Raw genomic sequence first — 16,565 nt, 5'->3', positions numbered from 1 at the left:
CAATTGAAATTGGAGCTATGTGTTCATCCCCACGAGGAATGGAATCTATGTCAACACAAGATCATTTTTTTAGAGTAAAAGATTTTTTTTTAAATTATAAATGATCAAACTTTCCTTGATATAAGTATATAGGATATTTTGATTATAAATATATTTATACAGTATATATATAAATATATCTCAAACAGACTTTGGTGGTATGTTGCACATATCAACTTTAGCACTACTGCCCTGTTCACCTCTAGTTACAAGCTCCACAGTCTGTGTCAGGGAAAGACGATCATGTCCATGGCCTGGCATGACTCGCATACTTTCCATCGTGTTGGGGTTTGCCCTCCCCGTTTTAGAGTTGTTGCTGCAAGCCTGAGGTTAGACAGCAGCAGCGGCAGCAGTGGAGTGGAGATGATTCTAAAGTAGCAAAATCTGACAGCTCATTTTGAAGCAATAATTGTGTCTGGATTGACACATTAACACTGTTAAATATGTCTGACGAACAGAGCCGCCAAGCATCCCAGAGGAAAACAAACACCAGCAGGAACATCAAGAAGCTCCGGACAGTTACCATGGTGTGCAGCCTGACGAGCAGCTGGCAGCAGTGGGTGTCAGAGAATCAGGAAAAGCAGGCCAACGAGCCTAGTGGTTGGGCTCCGGCCTCACTGGGAGGACCAACAGAGGAACACAGAAAGACATGGGTCCCCAAGAAACCTCCTCCCACCCAAGTCCAACCAAAGACAGTGGCGCAAACTAACATGACTGCCTCTGGAGAAGCCGACGAGACATCAGCTCCTCACAAGAAGACCCAGGAGGTTGCGACCCCCACTGAGCCACCGGTTGCCTCTCTTATCAAAACGAAGCAAGTGGTGAAAACGGTGACGAGTGGAGTTCAGGAGAAAGGCATGGGCGTCGGACTCCTGGCCGAGAAGATCAAGAAAGACACTCTGCCATCAAATGAGGAGATCGACAGGCTGCTGACTAAGAGGAGTTCGCCCACACGCCGCAGAAAGTGCTCCAACATGGTGTCATCGCTGACCAAGAGCTGGAGACAAGTGGAGACTGAGCATATGCTCGGAAAAGAGGGCAGTGGACACATAGGGGACACTGAAACACACAACGACAACATTTTAAAAGAAGCGGGGCAAAAAGACGATGAAGGAGATGCTGAGTCAGCCGTGAGGATTAAACGACCTCCAGTCCCAACGTGAGTATGCGCGTGCATCAAATGAGTCGTAAAATGCGTTTTCTGCAGCCATCTGGTCAATTCTTAAAGGTCCATTATATGACTGCCCTCTTCCTTCACATGATAATAAGAAACAGGACATTTAGATCATCAGTCAGTGAAAAGAAAAAGAGTGAAAACCAATGACAAAGGTAGCTTCATTTGACTGGATTGATGCATTTGATTTAACTTGGATTTAAGAGTTGCTGCTGCAAGTTATAGTAATGTCATGATACCATACATCATGAATGAATACATCACACAGTGGAGTAATCCGTAATCCTAACCATAGCACTGTGCACGTGGGTTCTCTCACATTCTCCAGTTTCCTCCCTAATCCAAAAACATGCAGAGGTCAATTGGACACTCGAAAACTAGCCGTAGGTGTGAATGGTAGTTGGTAGTGGCCTGTCCAGGCTGTACCCCGTCTTTTCCCCACTTTGCTCACATTGGCTGCACCACAAGTATAGAAATGTTCAACTTTCCAAGCACGTCGAAATAATTCATTCAAATATATCGACAGGTTCTAGTGAATTAAATCGTGTTTTGAGTTGTGCTCAAATACGACGGGGCCCAAACGGAGCTCCCGGACCAGGTTGTTTTTCTGGTTCCAAACAAGTAGCACCTCTCGCATCAAGCTTCAGACCATTGAGCACGATATAATGCAGTCTATTTACTGTAGCAGATGCTGTGACCATTGTTAAGATAGCAAACACTTGCAGTATATTAAAAAATGTATAAATATGTGTCCAAAATATTATTGTTATAGGGAATACTATATTATTACAAATGTACATGAAGCTTCCCATGTGTCATGTACAGTAGGTTCAAAACTGGCAATGAGCACATTGTAGACTGGATTTTGTTTGTAATGCACTCCAACATCTCTTCCAGGTACAAAAAAGAAGCTGAGGACGCCAACAAGATCAATGCACTTGCCAAGAAATACAGCCCGGTGGGAAACCTTAAGAGCCGGTGGCAGAACTGGGCCTCAGAGCACACGGTTAACCAGAGATTAAACCCCTTCAGCGAATACTTTGACTACGACTATTCAATGTCGCTTCGCCTTCAAAGGGGCGAGGAGGGCTACGGACGCCCCAAGGAGGGCACCAAAACAGCAGAGAGAGCCAAGCGTGCCGAGAAACACATCCACCGCGAGATAGCGGACATGTGCTACGTGATCAGGACTATGGCTGATCCGGACCCGGATGGAAAGACCCGCATCACATTTGGAGAGCTGTTTGACAGATATGTGAGGATCTCTGACAAGGTGGTCGGGATTCTGATGAGAGCCAGGAAACATGGGAAGGTGGCGTTCGAAGGGGAGATGCTGTGGCAAGGGCAGGATGATGGCGTGATCATTACTCTGCTGGGGTGATATCAACAACTCGGGTCAAAGTTGAACTGGAAGTCCTCTTGCGGCTAATTTGTATCCTTGGTCATTATCACATAGGGAGAGGAGGATTTAAAATACCATCTGGCCTTGGGTCTGTTTGGTGTACACATGCCGAACAATGTCACAGGGATACAGACATGACAGAGCCCGGTGGATGAGCCCTTGTGGATTATTTAAAAAAGAATGATATTTTTTGCTGCTATTTTTAGAGTTACTTGAAGACTGGATGTGTGAGTTTGAGTTGTCACACACATCGAGCTGTGGAAGGGATACATATCTGGTTTCCATTCAGTCTCTTTTGCATTTTGGCTTTTGTTTAATAGATAGTCAAGTCTGTTGATACACGAAGTAGCAGCAGCTTTGCAGTATGCCGTGGTGCATTAATTCAAGCATGGACTGGGTTTCATTACCTGAATTCCTGCGGCTCAGCATTCATTACACTGTACCGAGCACAATGCAGGGGAACAGAGCAGACCACAGCACTTTTAAATCTCCTGGCCTGTTAGACTGAGCCTCTTATAATTAATGTAAAGAATGACGATGACTTTATTTCACTGTCGACCTTGGATTTTAGAATAATTCATGGAGTTATAGAAACCCTAAATAACATTGCTAATGTTGGGGTCAATGTCAATTAGTGAACCAGTCCTTCACCAAGGCGTTTAACATTTTTTTACCATTCACACCAGTGAACGTACTTTAAACCGTCTTGAGCCGGGCTATAAGTCCCACAAGAATTCAAACTATTCCTTTAACATATACTTCAATGTTGAGCTTGTGTTTTTGTGTACATGTCAAAAGGACTGTACTGGAAATTAAAAACTATTTAAAACAAGATTTGGTCTTTATTCTGATTAACAAAGGTGACAGTATCATCCTCTGACGTGGGTTTTACGGAGCAGCATGAACTGAGATCACAGAGTTGCTTGTCTGTGATTGCTATTTATTTATTTAGTTCATACTTGTCTAAGGTTTTCCTTGCGTTGTCATTAATTATACACCTGTCATCCCTATAGGGTTCCACATTGCTGTGCTAACTGTATAAATAGCCAAATTATATCATTGCTTGCAGATATGTGGGTGTGTTCTCCTGCCTTCCTCGACTTTAAATTGCACACTAGGCTTCACAAAAAGGGCTTTTGTTGCGGTGTCTTTTGGATTCTGTTCTTTGTTTTGTATTTCACCACCACACAAGCGCTGAAACTCACGATTCACACTGTTGTCTTCGGTATGACACACAAGAACACGTGTATGCATGTGTATATTGTTGCTGTAAAACCCCTCCGGCAGGCTTAACTATTCTTAGGAAGAAAACCGACAACCACACCTGTGTGACCTGACACGTGTTACCACACAAGAATGTACTGCAAGACTTTACTCACTTCCTCATACTGTCATAAACAATCATGTCTTCATCTAAGATATCAACAGTGACACTGTGGCACATAGTATGGTCATAGTAGGGCATAGTATGGTCCAGGGTTGCTGTGTGTAATATGTACAAGGGATTTATTGGCTACAATTGAATATATTACCAACATGTTTATTAAGTGTATAATCACTTTGTTTGGTTTAGCGTTGGATTAATATGTTAATATGTAATATGTAACTGGCCGTTAAGCTAAGCTAACTGGCCGTTAAGCTACGCTAACTGGCCGTTAAGCTAAGCTAACTGGCCGTTAAGCTAAGCTAACTGGCCGTTAAGCTAAGCTAACTGGCCGTTAACTATGGAATAGGTCATTTTTACAGCAGTCATTTTGACATGTTTTACCAAGAAAAGCACACGTGTTACTGATAACACTAAACCACTTTCTTTGTTTCTTTTATTTATTTATTTATTTATTTCACTTATCCTCCCCTCTAAGCTCAGGGCGCTCTGTGCCTACGTTTCCCAGACTCCACCGCGGCGCAACAGCAGCAGCAGCAGCAGCTGTGATCTCCGGCTTGCCCGCAGGAAAGTGATGATCTTAAACGCCGAACAACGTGCAGTGAGAAAAGCGTTGACTGTTTACATTTCACCCGCGCTTCCTTCTGCCAGTGATGCCAACGTCTGTGGAGCAGCACCATGGCTGTTGAAGGTAAGACGCTTCTTCACGCGTTGACGCTTCACATGTGACTGAAATGATATTATTGCATGGACTTGAGCTGGTAGCCGTGCTGAGCCGGGCTGAGCCGGGCTGTGCTGGGTCAGCCGTGAAAGCTTGTGACTGGGTGATGCTCTTTCTCCACTGTCCCGATCGCCTGCTCCGTTTTTCCCCATTGACACGAGAAAGAACTGCTTGTTCACAATGATCTCACACCATAAAGACTCGTGATAACGCGCAGCCTCTTTTTCTGTCTCCACACTGTAACTGTGTGTGTGTGTGTGTGTGTGTTTGAGGCAGTCGTGTAACAGGTCTGCGTCCGTGGAGCGTTCAGTCCACTTCTTTTGCATAAACCTTCTCCCGGCGCATAGGGAACTGTGTGTTCCCAGGAGGACGCAGCAGCAGCAGCAGCAGCAGCAGCAGCAGGGCTGGCACCTTCGATCTGTCTGATTGCCTTTATTTTCTTTTGGAGAACGTTCACCTTGCAGGCTGTGCCGTGTTGTGATGCAACACAGTGACGTGTGCGTGTCTCTGTGCTGTGCTCATCTTTTTCTCCACCACCAAACATCTGTTTGGCTGAGGTTGGCTCATCTGGCTGCAGGTGATGTCACATGTGGACAGGTAAAGAGGTCACACGCTAAGCAATAGAGTGATTTAAGCTGAAGGGGACAGTCAGTGGGATGCTCGGCCAGTCTCCTCATCTAATTGGGGGCATCTTGTGGATCCAGAATCCAATGAGAGGTAATGCATGTTTGGCTTTGTTTCCACTGTTAGAAAGAAATCGGAGTCATTTATTTTTAAATTCACTTTGTTTTTGAATCTCTGGACAGCAAAAAAGAGAACAGGCTCACATCTGAAGTGTCTTGCATCTGACTTTACGCACACATTGTTACATTTAATGTGTGTGTGTGTCATGAAATTTCATATTTGTGTGTCTGTGATTGGATTAAATACTGATAAATTCATAGCTAACTTTAAGTGAAAGGGTGACATTAGTCCGTTTACATGGACACAAGTAATCAGAATAGAAACATGTCACGTAAACATGTAAATCCGAAAACTCTGATCTGATACAGCCCATTCGGAAACAAACGTAATTGTGATCGAGAGGCCTGGTTTATGCCGATGGTTATTCAGACCCGTGTTCAAATAAACAGTGGATCCGATCAAGACTTCCTGGTTTGGTGCTGTGGCGTGTCTGATCCACGTCAACGTGACATATTTCCTTTTTCCTGTTGCTATATTTTCATTCCAAAACAAAGAGTAACGATCAGACGGTCGCAGAAGAGTGAGGACAGTGAGAGGACGAGCAGACACGTGTAATGTTTGTTAGAAAGTGAAGCTATCCTGGGGAAAATCAAAAATGCAGTTGGGTTTTCTGTGTGATGTAAAAAAAAACCATCAGATCTGTGCGACATCAGTGGTGTCTTTTGTTTCACGCTATTGTGATTGTCTATATTTTTCCCACGTCTGATGCGCCTGCTGTCTGAACATAGCCGATGTCGTGTCCAAGTCTTGATATGTGTTTTCTGTACAGGTGTGGTTGGTATGAGCGAGTGGAACTCCTACATTCCTGTAGCCCCATAGATCAGGTTATTCATCTCCGACGGCCATTGCAGCTCATTTCATGCACAATGACGTCCACACAACACGCCGCGCTGCTGTGTGACCTGAACCTGTCGCTCCTTGTTCCACCCTGTGAGATTTATGAGAAAGTGTGGATTTAGTGTGGATTTTCACTTAGTCAGTCAAATATTTACATGCACTGATAAGATTAAGCAGCACAAAGCTTCACATACAGAGTATTGTTGTTGCTGTTGTTGTTCTGCAACATGCTTCCCATATTTCCCCATGTCAAGTATCCAAAATAGATGTTTGTGTGTGTGTGAAGCCTTAGATTCCGTTTTGGTGAAAGGTTTCACCTGGAAATCCCCTCCACAGATTTAAGCTGTTGAGTTTCTTTATCAGAACAACAGAACTTGGGGAGAAAACCAAGCACCCAAGGTCAGATCGGATTAAACAAGAGCAGCCAAAACATCCTGTTTAGTGTGACTGCAATGTAATACTCTCAAAAATCCTCTCTCCTTGAGGACAGTGGATATTCAGTGAGTATTAACCCAAGTGTCTGTGAAGGTTCTCAGTCATTTAGGTCATAATCATCTTCAAGAGTCGACTGTAGGCACCTGGACTTGCTTGAGTTCCGTTTGAAGACATTTCACCTGTCATCCAGGAGGCTTCTTCAGCCTGAACTGAACCCTTGTGAGGTACAAAGTCTTCAGTTGCCTACAGCCAGATATTTACCTGAGTAGTCATGTAGCCTGGAGGTGCCTTTTTTTTATCTGATGGCTAAAGCTGTTGGTTGCTTTCCCATTTTTTTTTACGTACAATCATATTTTGAACACATACAATACACAACATTGCATCACCTAGTTTTTGCAAGCTCAGTTTTTGCCTCTTGTCACATTTGAGAGCTGTGTTAGCTGTTTGCATTGAACAAAAACACATCTACCATCTAAACTCCCATTTGAAGCAATTGTTCTGTACTTTTAATCCTTAACGTTGACTATTGTGAAGCTTTGTTTCAGAAAAGCTTTAAAAGGGCTTTTTCCATTAATTGTACAGGTTAGTTCTAAAACTATTTTATTTGACCGTTCCAATAAGGATTGGTGCAAACTGATCTCCCGTCCATGGAAGGGACAGAGTTTGCTATTTAAGATGTGATGTGTGAAGAGATCCCAACTCTGCCCTGCCTCTGATTTCTGTTCCACTGCTCCAGCAACCCCTCTAACACAGCAAATATAGGTCAGTGATTGAATAATTTATAACACATGAGCAGACAACTAGCTCATTGAGAATCTTAGAGATTGTCTCTCCTCTTTACTTTGGAAGACGCTTGCTTTTCAAATTCTTTGTCTCTGGACAACAAACTGCACAGATTTCTGGAGCTCTTCGAAGCTCTGCTCAGAGGGTACTTAAAGCTGGCAAACGGTTTGATTTACGCCGCAGAGCGAGGTTTAATCGTGGTAATAAATGGTGTGAAAATTTACAAGCGCTGATTTTAGCTCAAATTCTACAAAATAAACCATTCAAAGAGAACGACTCCCCTGTTGATGCATCACTTTTGTGTTTATTGAATGCCTCCTGCATGCTGGGCTGGAAATGAAATGCTTGGCTGGGATGAATGATGTGTTGAGGTGCCAGAGATTGTGTGGCTCTTTCCTGACAAGTGATTTTACCTGCAGTCGTTAGAGTCTGCAGGATAGTTACACCTGTGTTTGTTAGGATGTGTAGCTTACATTGATTTCACAAGTACAAATACGTTACATTCATGCTTTTTTGAAAATGACCTCCATGTAGACAAGCTTTTTATATCTGTATCAAAAAGAAACAGTTGTTTGCTATGTTATCCATCCATCCATCCATTTTCTACTGTTTTATCCTCCACGTGAGGGTCGCGGGGGGGGTCACACCCTGGACAGTTCGCCAGTCCCAAACAGTTTGTTTGTCTCTCTATGTGAATCTGCGACAAACAACCACTCAACCACCTATGGTCAATTTAGAGTGTCCAATTGACCTAATCCCCACATTGCATGTTTTTGGACTGTGGGAGGAAGCCGGAGAACCCGGAGAAAACACACACACACACACACACACACACAGGGAGGACATGCTAACACCGTGCAGAAAGGCCCTTGTTCCAACCGTGTGGCCCTTTGCTAAGTTATATAATGTACTAAACACTCTAAACAATAATGATGAAAAGTAAGTACAGGGATTTCTTTTATCAGACAGATGTCAGGGTTCCCATGGTCATAACACATTTTAAAATTAGAAAAAATGTTTTCCAGGCCTGGAAAGGGTTTAGAATTAAGTGACAGTTTTGGAAATTTTGATCTGATATTAAATATATCAGATATAAGACTCCAAGCTGCATGAACATAATTCAGGTGTGTTGCATGATACATGTGTAACGCGATAGATGTAGTACACATCATGTTTACTAAGTAACAGGATGCTAATCTGCAGAAAAGTGCCTTTTGTGCCCTGTAGTCACTACAGGAGCATTTGTTAAACTACTGTCGTTTTAGTCAGGCTTCCTTCTTCTTATCAACGATAGGTGATGAGTTGATGGTGTAGCAAAAAAAAACAACCTCTGACCCATGGAAGTTTGGTGCAAATGCTTGGAAACATGCTGCTGGTGGTATAATAGAGCCTGAACACCAGTGATTGAAATCTCTGTGAAAATCCTTGAGGTCATGGTAAAGGTGAGGAAAATCTTTTCTCCAAGACAGGAGTATGACATGCCATTAAAGTCCCTGGTGGACACAAACGAGTAATGCTATAGCCAGTGTCCCTCAACCACTTAGCAAGTAGCAGGTCACATTATTCTCCATCTGAAAGCATTTTAATGAAGGCTTATGTCATTTTTACGTTGCTGTAGGAAGGCTATAAAGGCAAAACGGAGGAAATATGGCTTCAAACACATGACAGGAGCACACATTTTATCTTTTAGATAAGAGTGTCCCTCCACGTGGCTGTGGTCGTGCATTTAACTCCTCCCTTCTTGTGCGTCAAGCCCCCTTGATATGTCATGCCCTGCCCTGCTCTGCTCCGCCTGTGCACTCATTCAGCAAACTGATTTCACAATCATCTACGGAGTCCAGCACGCAAAGAGATTCAGCAGAATAAACAGTTCTAAAGTCGGTTAAGAGGGGACTACATCTGCGGTGCCTCGGGGATGAAGGAGCATCTCCGCTGCCTTATTTAGCAGGATTAAGGTGACAGGAGACGTAGAGAAGTGTTGTGTAATCATTCCTTGGGTGGAACTTTGATAGATCCTACACAAGAGGCGCTTCCTGAAATGTAGTGACTTAGTGCTACAAAGAAAGTCAACAATTGATAAAAGCAGTAGTGGGCACAGACTTGTTCTCCGGCGATGCCGACATTAATCGATGAGGCAATTTTCTCGTCAACAGACTCGCAGAGACTCTCTTGCACGACAGACGTCGGGGGATTAATCATTACAGTTTTATTGGATCTATCGAGTGCTTTCAGCTGGCTCAGCTGCAGCAGCGGGTCTTGAATGACGGTGTGAGACAAAAGCATCCGGGGGAAAGCTAAACCAGCTGACACACCAGGCAGAACCTGTCATAGTTTCACTGGGTTAAAGCAGACTGTGGGAGTGGGAGTGTGGGAAAGTGTAGGAGTTGACACCGATGAACACAATGAACCCTGTCAACATCTTTTTCAGCCACTTAATAATGACTGAAGACCGATGAGTCAAATCAGCTGGGAAATCTCTGGGAAATATCAATTGTTATTGACGATGAGATACGACTCTTGAAATAATTCATGTATTCTGACCCATAATTTGTTCCCCCTTGCACTGTGCCAACAACAAACTGCACATTTAATCATTTTAAATTTTAATTAACATTGCTGCTAGTGTTGGAGTATTCATAGCGTACAGCACTCAGTAGAGAAGGGTGGAATAAAATCACTGATGACAGGAGGAAACAGCTTTTAATTCAAATGTTAACATTCGTCAAAAGTAAACGGCCCAACTTAATGTATTAATTCGATATTATCAGCCTAAAACGCACATCTGTCACCTGATCAGGATCAAGTGTGGCTATTTTTTTATTTAGACGACTACACACACCCAGCTTACAGAGGGTGTGAGGTCAGGGGTTATCAGCGAGGATTCTGTGCCTCTCCACCAAAGCAAGGCGTGGTATATGTAGAGACTGAACTGGATTATATCTCCAAGATGCCATCGATGCTGCGACTGACACTGTCATATTATAGTGGAAAATCTTACATGCGCCCTCTGCTGGATAATAATGGGTACTAGCAGTTCGAAGTGCAGCCATAGACTAAATTTAGTGGGAAACATTGCTCAATTATTTTGGGGCTGAAACAAAACTCTGTCATGATTGAAGCACTTGTATGACTAAGGTTCTCGACAGTTATTGCATGCAGCAGCCACGTAGCTTATTCTTGAACCTGTATGGGATGTGACTGTACCAGCACGTGTAAGGCTTTTAAGCCACTGGATTTCTTTGTTGTCGGAGACGCCTAACTGTGAAGAGACCGGGATAATATGTAAAAGACAGTGAGGCAGCAAGACCTCCATCGCTGCCCATGGCTGATCATCTCTGTTCAGCTAAATCTGACAGTTAAACAAAATGTTCGGTGAATTATAATGTGTCAAAAAAGGAACAGGAAGTGACACAAAATGTAACCTGAGCATGTTAGCATTAGCCACTTACGTCTTTGCTCTCAAAGAGCCACATGGCCAAGAGGAAAGGGATTGGGCTCGTAACTGGAAGATCCTGGTGGTGGGTAAGGATGGGTTAAATGCAGAGGTTAAATTCCCTATCACTAATTGGTGTGTGTGCACATTTGCATTTGTTTCTGTCTGAAGTGATCTGTATTCAAGGTCACAGTGGCCCTGTTCCTAAAATGGATCTTTAACGACAACAGTGCTGGTTAGTTGATTGCGTTACATCTGCATATAGTCACAGCTATTTGGCCGCTGACTGTAGTTCCACATGAAACGTAAGTGCTGCATGGAACCTCTCGTCTAACTCTGCCTGAATGTGAAGTACTGCCCATAGAAAAAGCTCAGTGACCTCATCATGCCACACCTGCTCTAAGTCAAGGTGCTGGAAGGTCACCTGCAGCCTCGGCTTTGCTTTATTCTGCCTCAATCGAATTGAATTCCCGACTTTTGCGCCCGTCACACTTAGCATTCACACGTACTCACACACATGATGAAAGTGTCTGTATTTGGTCTGAATATGCAGATGAAGTGTTCAGCTTAGTGTGGTTATTTTATTTCATTTAAAGTCACAGCAGCGTCGACCCTATACCTAGGACCATTAAAAAAAGAAAAAGGCTCTGCATCATTAACCCTGCTGACATCCCTGGTCCTTGTCTGTTGTAACAAATGGGGCAGAACCAAATCTACAGGCCACAATATCTTTGTCGACCTTGGCGACGTATGATCATCAGGCAAATGGAACCCAGGGGAAGAGATTCTATATTTATTGCTGATGGCTCCAACAATTCATGCCTATTTTCACCAGTTTAAATGTCGCCCTTTGTGCTTTTTCGTGAATACTCCTGTAACATCCTGGACCCTGTTACGTGTAGTGTGCTGACAGTTGGCAGTGCCTCAGCTGCAGTCCCCGATGAAACATGAAACTCGGATTGAAGGTGCAGATCTGAGAGGGTTTGTCTTTCACTGATGTTGCAGTGGGCACAGATGGAGGCAGTCCGTGTCAGGTGAAGATGGTCATCGTGTGGCACGGCGTAACAGTGCAGTACAGTCGATTCAGCGTCTTTAAAAAGGTGGAATTGGACTGAGATTAGTTGGATTAAAAACATATGATGTTTCGCGGGTGTGCAGCCATGAAGCCATTCAGGTGAAAAGTGTGGTAGCAGTTGTTCAACTTCACTAGGTTGAGTCAGGATTCAACCATCTGATTTAACGAGTAAGTGGAGGATGAGACACTTGCAGCCCCACTGCACACACGCTGTCTGGAATCGATTGTAAAACTGTTGATTGTTATTTTCATAATGCAAGCATTCTGCGAGGGTGGCGGCGGAGTTAATTACAGCTGCGCTAATTTGAAGGAAAACAGTGTGACGAGGTGCAAACATTAAGGATGGGTTTGCTTTGTTTTTCTGGTGAAATGGTGATAAAATTCCCCACAAATTTAAGACATTAAGTGTTAAAAGTAGAAGGCAGGTGCAGACATAGATGTAGTGTCTGTATATGTAGGTGTGTATTTATATATGTATATTTATATATATATATATATATACATATATATGTGTGTATATATATATATACATATATTCATATATATACATATATATGTGTGTATATATATATGTGTATATATATATATGTTTATATATATATATATATATGTTTATATATATATATATATATATATATATATATATATATATATATATATATATATATTCATATATATATATATATATATATATTCATATATATATATATATATTCATATATATATACTGTATGTCAGGGCATTCAGTGTGTGTGTGTGTGTAAAAAATGGGTGTGGTTTGATGAGATAAGATAAGATAATGCAAGACAAGTTAAAGAAGTAAAGGTTCAAGGAACAAATACAACTTGCTCAGTATAATAAAAATGAATTAGACATTGTTTGGGGACGGACTGAAAGAACCAAATCACAAAGAGTCTTCTATGATGTCAGTAGAGTTAAATATTTGTAATATTTGGATCATTACATTACGTGGTAATGCTTACATACACACTGTAATGCATCTGATTACAGAAGCATAAGACAGGTCTGTAGTTTGTATTTGTTAAAGCTGTTTCAACCTTAGTGATGATACAGAGTAAAAACCCCAAACCTTTGCTCGTTGTGTCGTAGCCTGGCTAACGAAAGAAATGCAGTCTGGGAAGAGTGCGGTCAGTACTGATATACATGCTTCTTGGACAGATCGACAACCGATCAGATCAATGATCCAGATGCTGTATGCAGATCGATGAATCACGTGTCGGCAAACGTGCTTGTCGTTTTCTAGAAGTGATGGCGTCCACGAGACCGAACCGGAAAGCCACGTGCTCTGCGGTGGCCACCGTGATGCATATCTTCTCTGTCATCATCATGTTAAGCCCGCCTCTAGATCACCAGTCAATTGTGATTGGTTCTCTTGTATTTTTAGAGATTCTGGAGTTGGCCACGTCTTGTCAGATGTGTCTTCTCCGGAGCTAAACCTAATCGTTGTCTCTCTTATCAAATATTAATAGACATTTCTGTGAACGAAGAGTCTATTTTCAGTCATTCCTTTGAAGCAGAGCCTCAGATGCTTCACACGGAGCTAAAGTGAAGTGCAGTTATATTTATCTCCAGTGTGTTTGAAGTGGGTCATTTTCATCTTCTTCTTTCCAGCTTTGTCACACTGACTCATTTTTTTTTCTTTCTTCCTTAGTCTCACTCTGTCTCTTTCTTTAAAACGTCTCCTTTTCACCCCTCTCAGCCTTTTCTGTCAGCTTTTCTTTTTGTGTTTTTTTTTTTTCACCCTCCTTTTAGCTCTTTGCAGCTGAGAAATGTTCAAAGTTGAGCACATCTGCGTCAGCTTGACACAGGCCCAACCAATCATAAATAATCGACCCCCGGGCTTGTGGAGGGCGTTCTGTGAAGTTTGAGCACAGTTAACTTTTGATAGGATGTCAGGGTGAATTAAGAGCCAAGCATAGAAGCGAGCTGACTGACCAGACTGTTACATAGCTTCCCTTTAGCGGTTAGCCATGCAGTCAAATCCCAACACCTCACCGGCATATGAACATACGGGCAAATTAATCAATAAATCAATCAATCAATTATATTATATGCTCTCACTATGTTACAATATACTTACCTACTACTGTCTGATGAACTTTCCCTCATTCTACTGCAGAGAACACGTGCACATTGCAATAAAAGCATGTAAAAAAAAAAAAACAAGATATTTAAGTAAATTAGTGTTGGAGTCTGAAACAACAGCTTCCCAGTGGGCAGCTAAGGGGAAATGTAAGGGAAACTTAACCTACAATGATCATGGTTTTATGTCTTATGTCATATTGTGTCAGGCTTTACATACATGCACTTTAACATCAGCAAGACGTGTAAAAACATTAACGGTAACACTTACACTAGATTAGCATTAATCTAGTGTTAATCTAGTGATTAGGGAACACATATTCACTATTAACTATAGTGAAGCACACTAGCCCTTTATTAGTCATTAGTAACACCTTATTCTACATAATCTTATTCTACCTCTATTACATGACATGAATTAAGATTTCTCCCTGATTAAGGTGTTAATACATGCTTAATAATTACTAATAAAGGTCTGGTATGCTTCTTATATGCATGTTAGTTAATGGTGAATATGTGTTACCACATTAACTCTTAACTGCATCAACATTGTGACTGAGGACAGCACTTGACAGCAGAATTCAGTGTCTGTGGTTCATCTTCTCTTTTTATGCCTGATAAAGGCAGGTATGTATAGATGCTGCTGATTTTCTATGTCTTTTGATGTGAACAGCCTTGGTTGCATGACAACCATTATTAGGGCTGGGTAGTGGGCAAGAGTCCTATATGTATATATGTATATGTATATGTATATGTATATATATATATATATATATATATATATATATATACATATATGTATATATATATATATATATTTATATATATATATATATATATATATATATATATTATACTGTTTATGCATTATGCAAACACACTTTAAAATAGAACTATAGTACAACTTAAGATACGTTGGTGTTCATAATTTTGCAAAACAAAAAGGAATTGCTCTAAGAAGATCCTTCCTATGCAAAGGTTGCTGTTGTTCTCTGTTGTGTTTGTTGTACTCTGTAATATTTGTCATTTTCTGCCCATAAACTTTGAACATCCACATTTTTCATCAAGATCAAGTGATTTGAACTGTTTGTAATCAATCAACCCTTGTACTAATGAATGCACCTGAGCTTAAGACTAAAAGGAAGAATCCCTCCAGATGTCAGGTCTTGTTATCGGTGGGTGACTTTATTACCAGTCTGAGCTTATGCTTGTTTTCTCTTCATATTTTGGCACCAGGGAGGCCTGACCCCAGGAAGAGCAGCCAACGCTAATAAACAATAAACAACAAAATGCATCAGGCGAGAACATAACTCTTGTTGCAGTAACCTGCCAAGCGTTGCGTTCCAGAGGCTGTGGAGCTAAATTACACACATTAAATTGACAGAAAGTCGGCCAAAGCACAAATAATCTGCCCACAGCAGTTTGAAATCAGGCCGCTAATGAAGCGTGTCGAGCCAACAGATTCATTCATATTGTTTTTTTTTTCAAATCCTGTGACAACAACAGGGTTTTAGTCGGTTAATGTTGTCTGAGGTCACCCAAGCCACTTATAACAGGATTACATGAGTTTCTACGTCTAATAATGACTCACGGATCCAGCAGGTAAACAGAGAAAACCAATGCCCTACTTATTCACTGTTTCAAACAGGAACACCTACATGTGTGGTATGAAGAGGAAAACCTCGACTTATGTAATCTTGTTCTCTCATTCCTCCGGCAGTGGCAACACCCATTGTCTGACATTTAAAAGTACAAAGAAGCACTAGTCCTAACACAAACAAACAAACAAGAATGGAAATAAACTTCCTCTCGTAGCAGCATGTTTGTTTCTGCAGCGACATCTAAGCTCAAGGCCCACAGCCCTTTGCTGAGGTGCACCAATTAACTTTTCATCACTCCAGTGGCGCCGTTAATTGGCCAACAAAGTTGTAAATGTCAGTGTTATGTGTTAATAATAGGATCCAAACGCCTGCATCTGCTCAGCAAACCCTGCTTCTTTCAATGTGTGTCAGCTCCTCTCAGTCATTACACTGCTGCAATACCTGAGTTTTATTTCCCACGTGAAATTAATATTAATTATATTAGTCTTTGAGAAAGACTAATATGGAGTTTGAAGGTAGCTTGGAAGTGCCTGAGAGCTGAAGATACACCCATGTTTATTTTCAAACTTTACACTAAACAACACTGTGAACAACAAAAAACATTAACTAGATACTATTTACACCTGGAAAAAGAGGTTTGGGGGTTTATAGTGTGGGCTTTCCTGCTGTTGACAGTCACTTCTAAACTGTTGTGGTCTGTAGTTCATTAATCCACTGACACTGACACCACATTTTAATTGAAATTTTTATCGAAATTGCAATATAATATATTAAATATTATAAATATTTAATATTTGTTAAAGCCAAAATGTGAGTAAAAATAAACATCCATCC

General features: G+C 41.6%; 2 protein-coding genes across 3 annotated transcripts in view; both read left to right on the top strand.

The window, feature by feature from the left end:
* The first annotated feature begins 377 nt into the window (after positions 1 to 377).
* abrab (actin binding Rho activating protein b) lies at positions 378 to 3,447 on the top strand. Its single transcript, XM_044053010.1, has 2 exons — positions 378 to 1,198; positions 2,111 to 3,447. Exons 1-2 carry the CDS (start codon positions 483 to 485, stop codon positions 2,592 to 2,594), a joined length of 1,200 nt encoding a protein of 399 aa, XP_043908945.1. The 5' UTR covers positions 378 to 482; the 3' UTR covers positions 2,595 to 3,447.
* Positions 3,448 to 4,517: 1,070 nt separating this feature from the next.
* samd12 (sterile alpha motif domain containing 12) overlaps positions 4,518 to 16,565 on the top strand; it is a 97,657-nt gene continuing 85,609 nt past the window's right edge. Inside the window, exon 1 of one of the 2 annotated variants that reach the window (XM_044052113.1) lies at positions 4,518 to 4,690. In XM_044052113.1, the coding sequence (XP_043908048.1) occupies positions 4,678 to 4,690 (13 nt within the window). In that variant the 5' untranslated portion in view covers positions 4,518 to 4,677. Of the gene's footprint in view, positions 4,691 to 5,129; positions 5,438 to 16,565 lie in introns of those variants that run through there. The other variant, XM_044052112.1, reaches the window with a different exon arrangement.

The sequence above is a fragment of the Solea senegalensis genome, linkage group LG20 (assembly GCF_019176455.1).
Source record: "Solea senegalensis isolate Sse05_10M linkage group LG20, IFAPA_SoseM_1, whole genome shotgun sequence".
In the NCBI taxonomy this organism is placed as follows: Eukaryota; Metazoa; Chordata; class Actinopteri; order Pleuronectiformes; family Soleidae; genus Solea; species Solea senegalensis.
Note: the sequence above shows the minus strand (reverse complement) of the source record. Positions and strands in the feature narration are given on the sequence as shown.

What these genes read in the sequence shown, in the direction of transcription:
- abrab (XM_044053010.1), top strand. Translation starts at nt 483, where the DNA reads ATGTCTGACGAACAGAGCCGCCAAGCATCCCAGAGGAAAACAAACACC. An exon ending in AAACGACCTCCAGTCCCAAC is followed by an intron (nt 1,199 to 2,110) that starts GTGAGTATGCGC and finishes CATCTCTTCCAG; the next exon opens with GTACAAAAAAGAAGCTGAGG.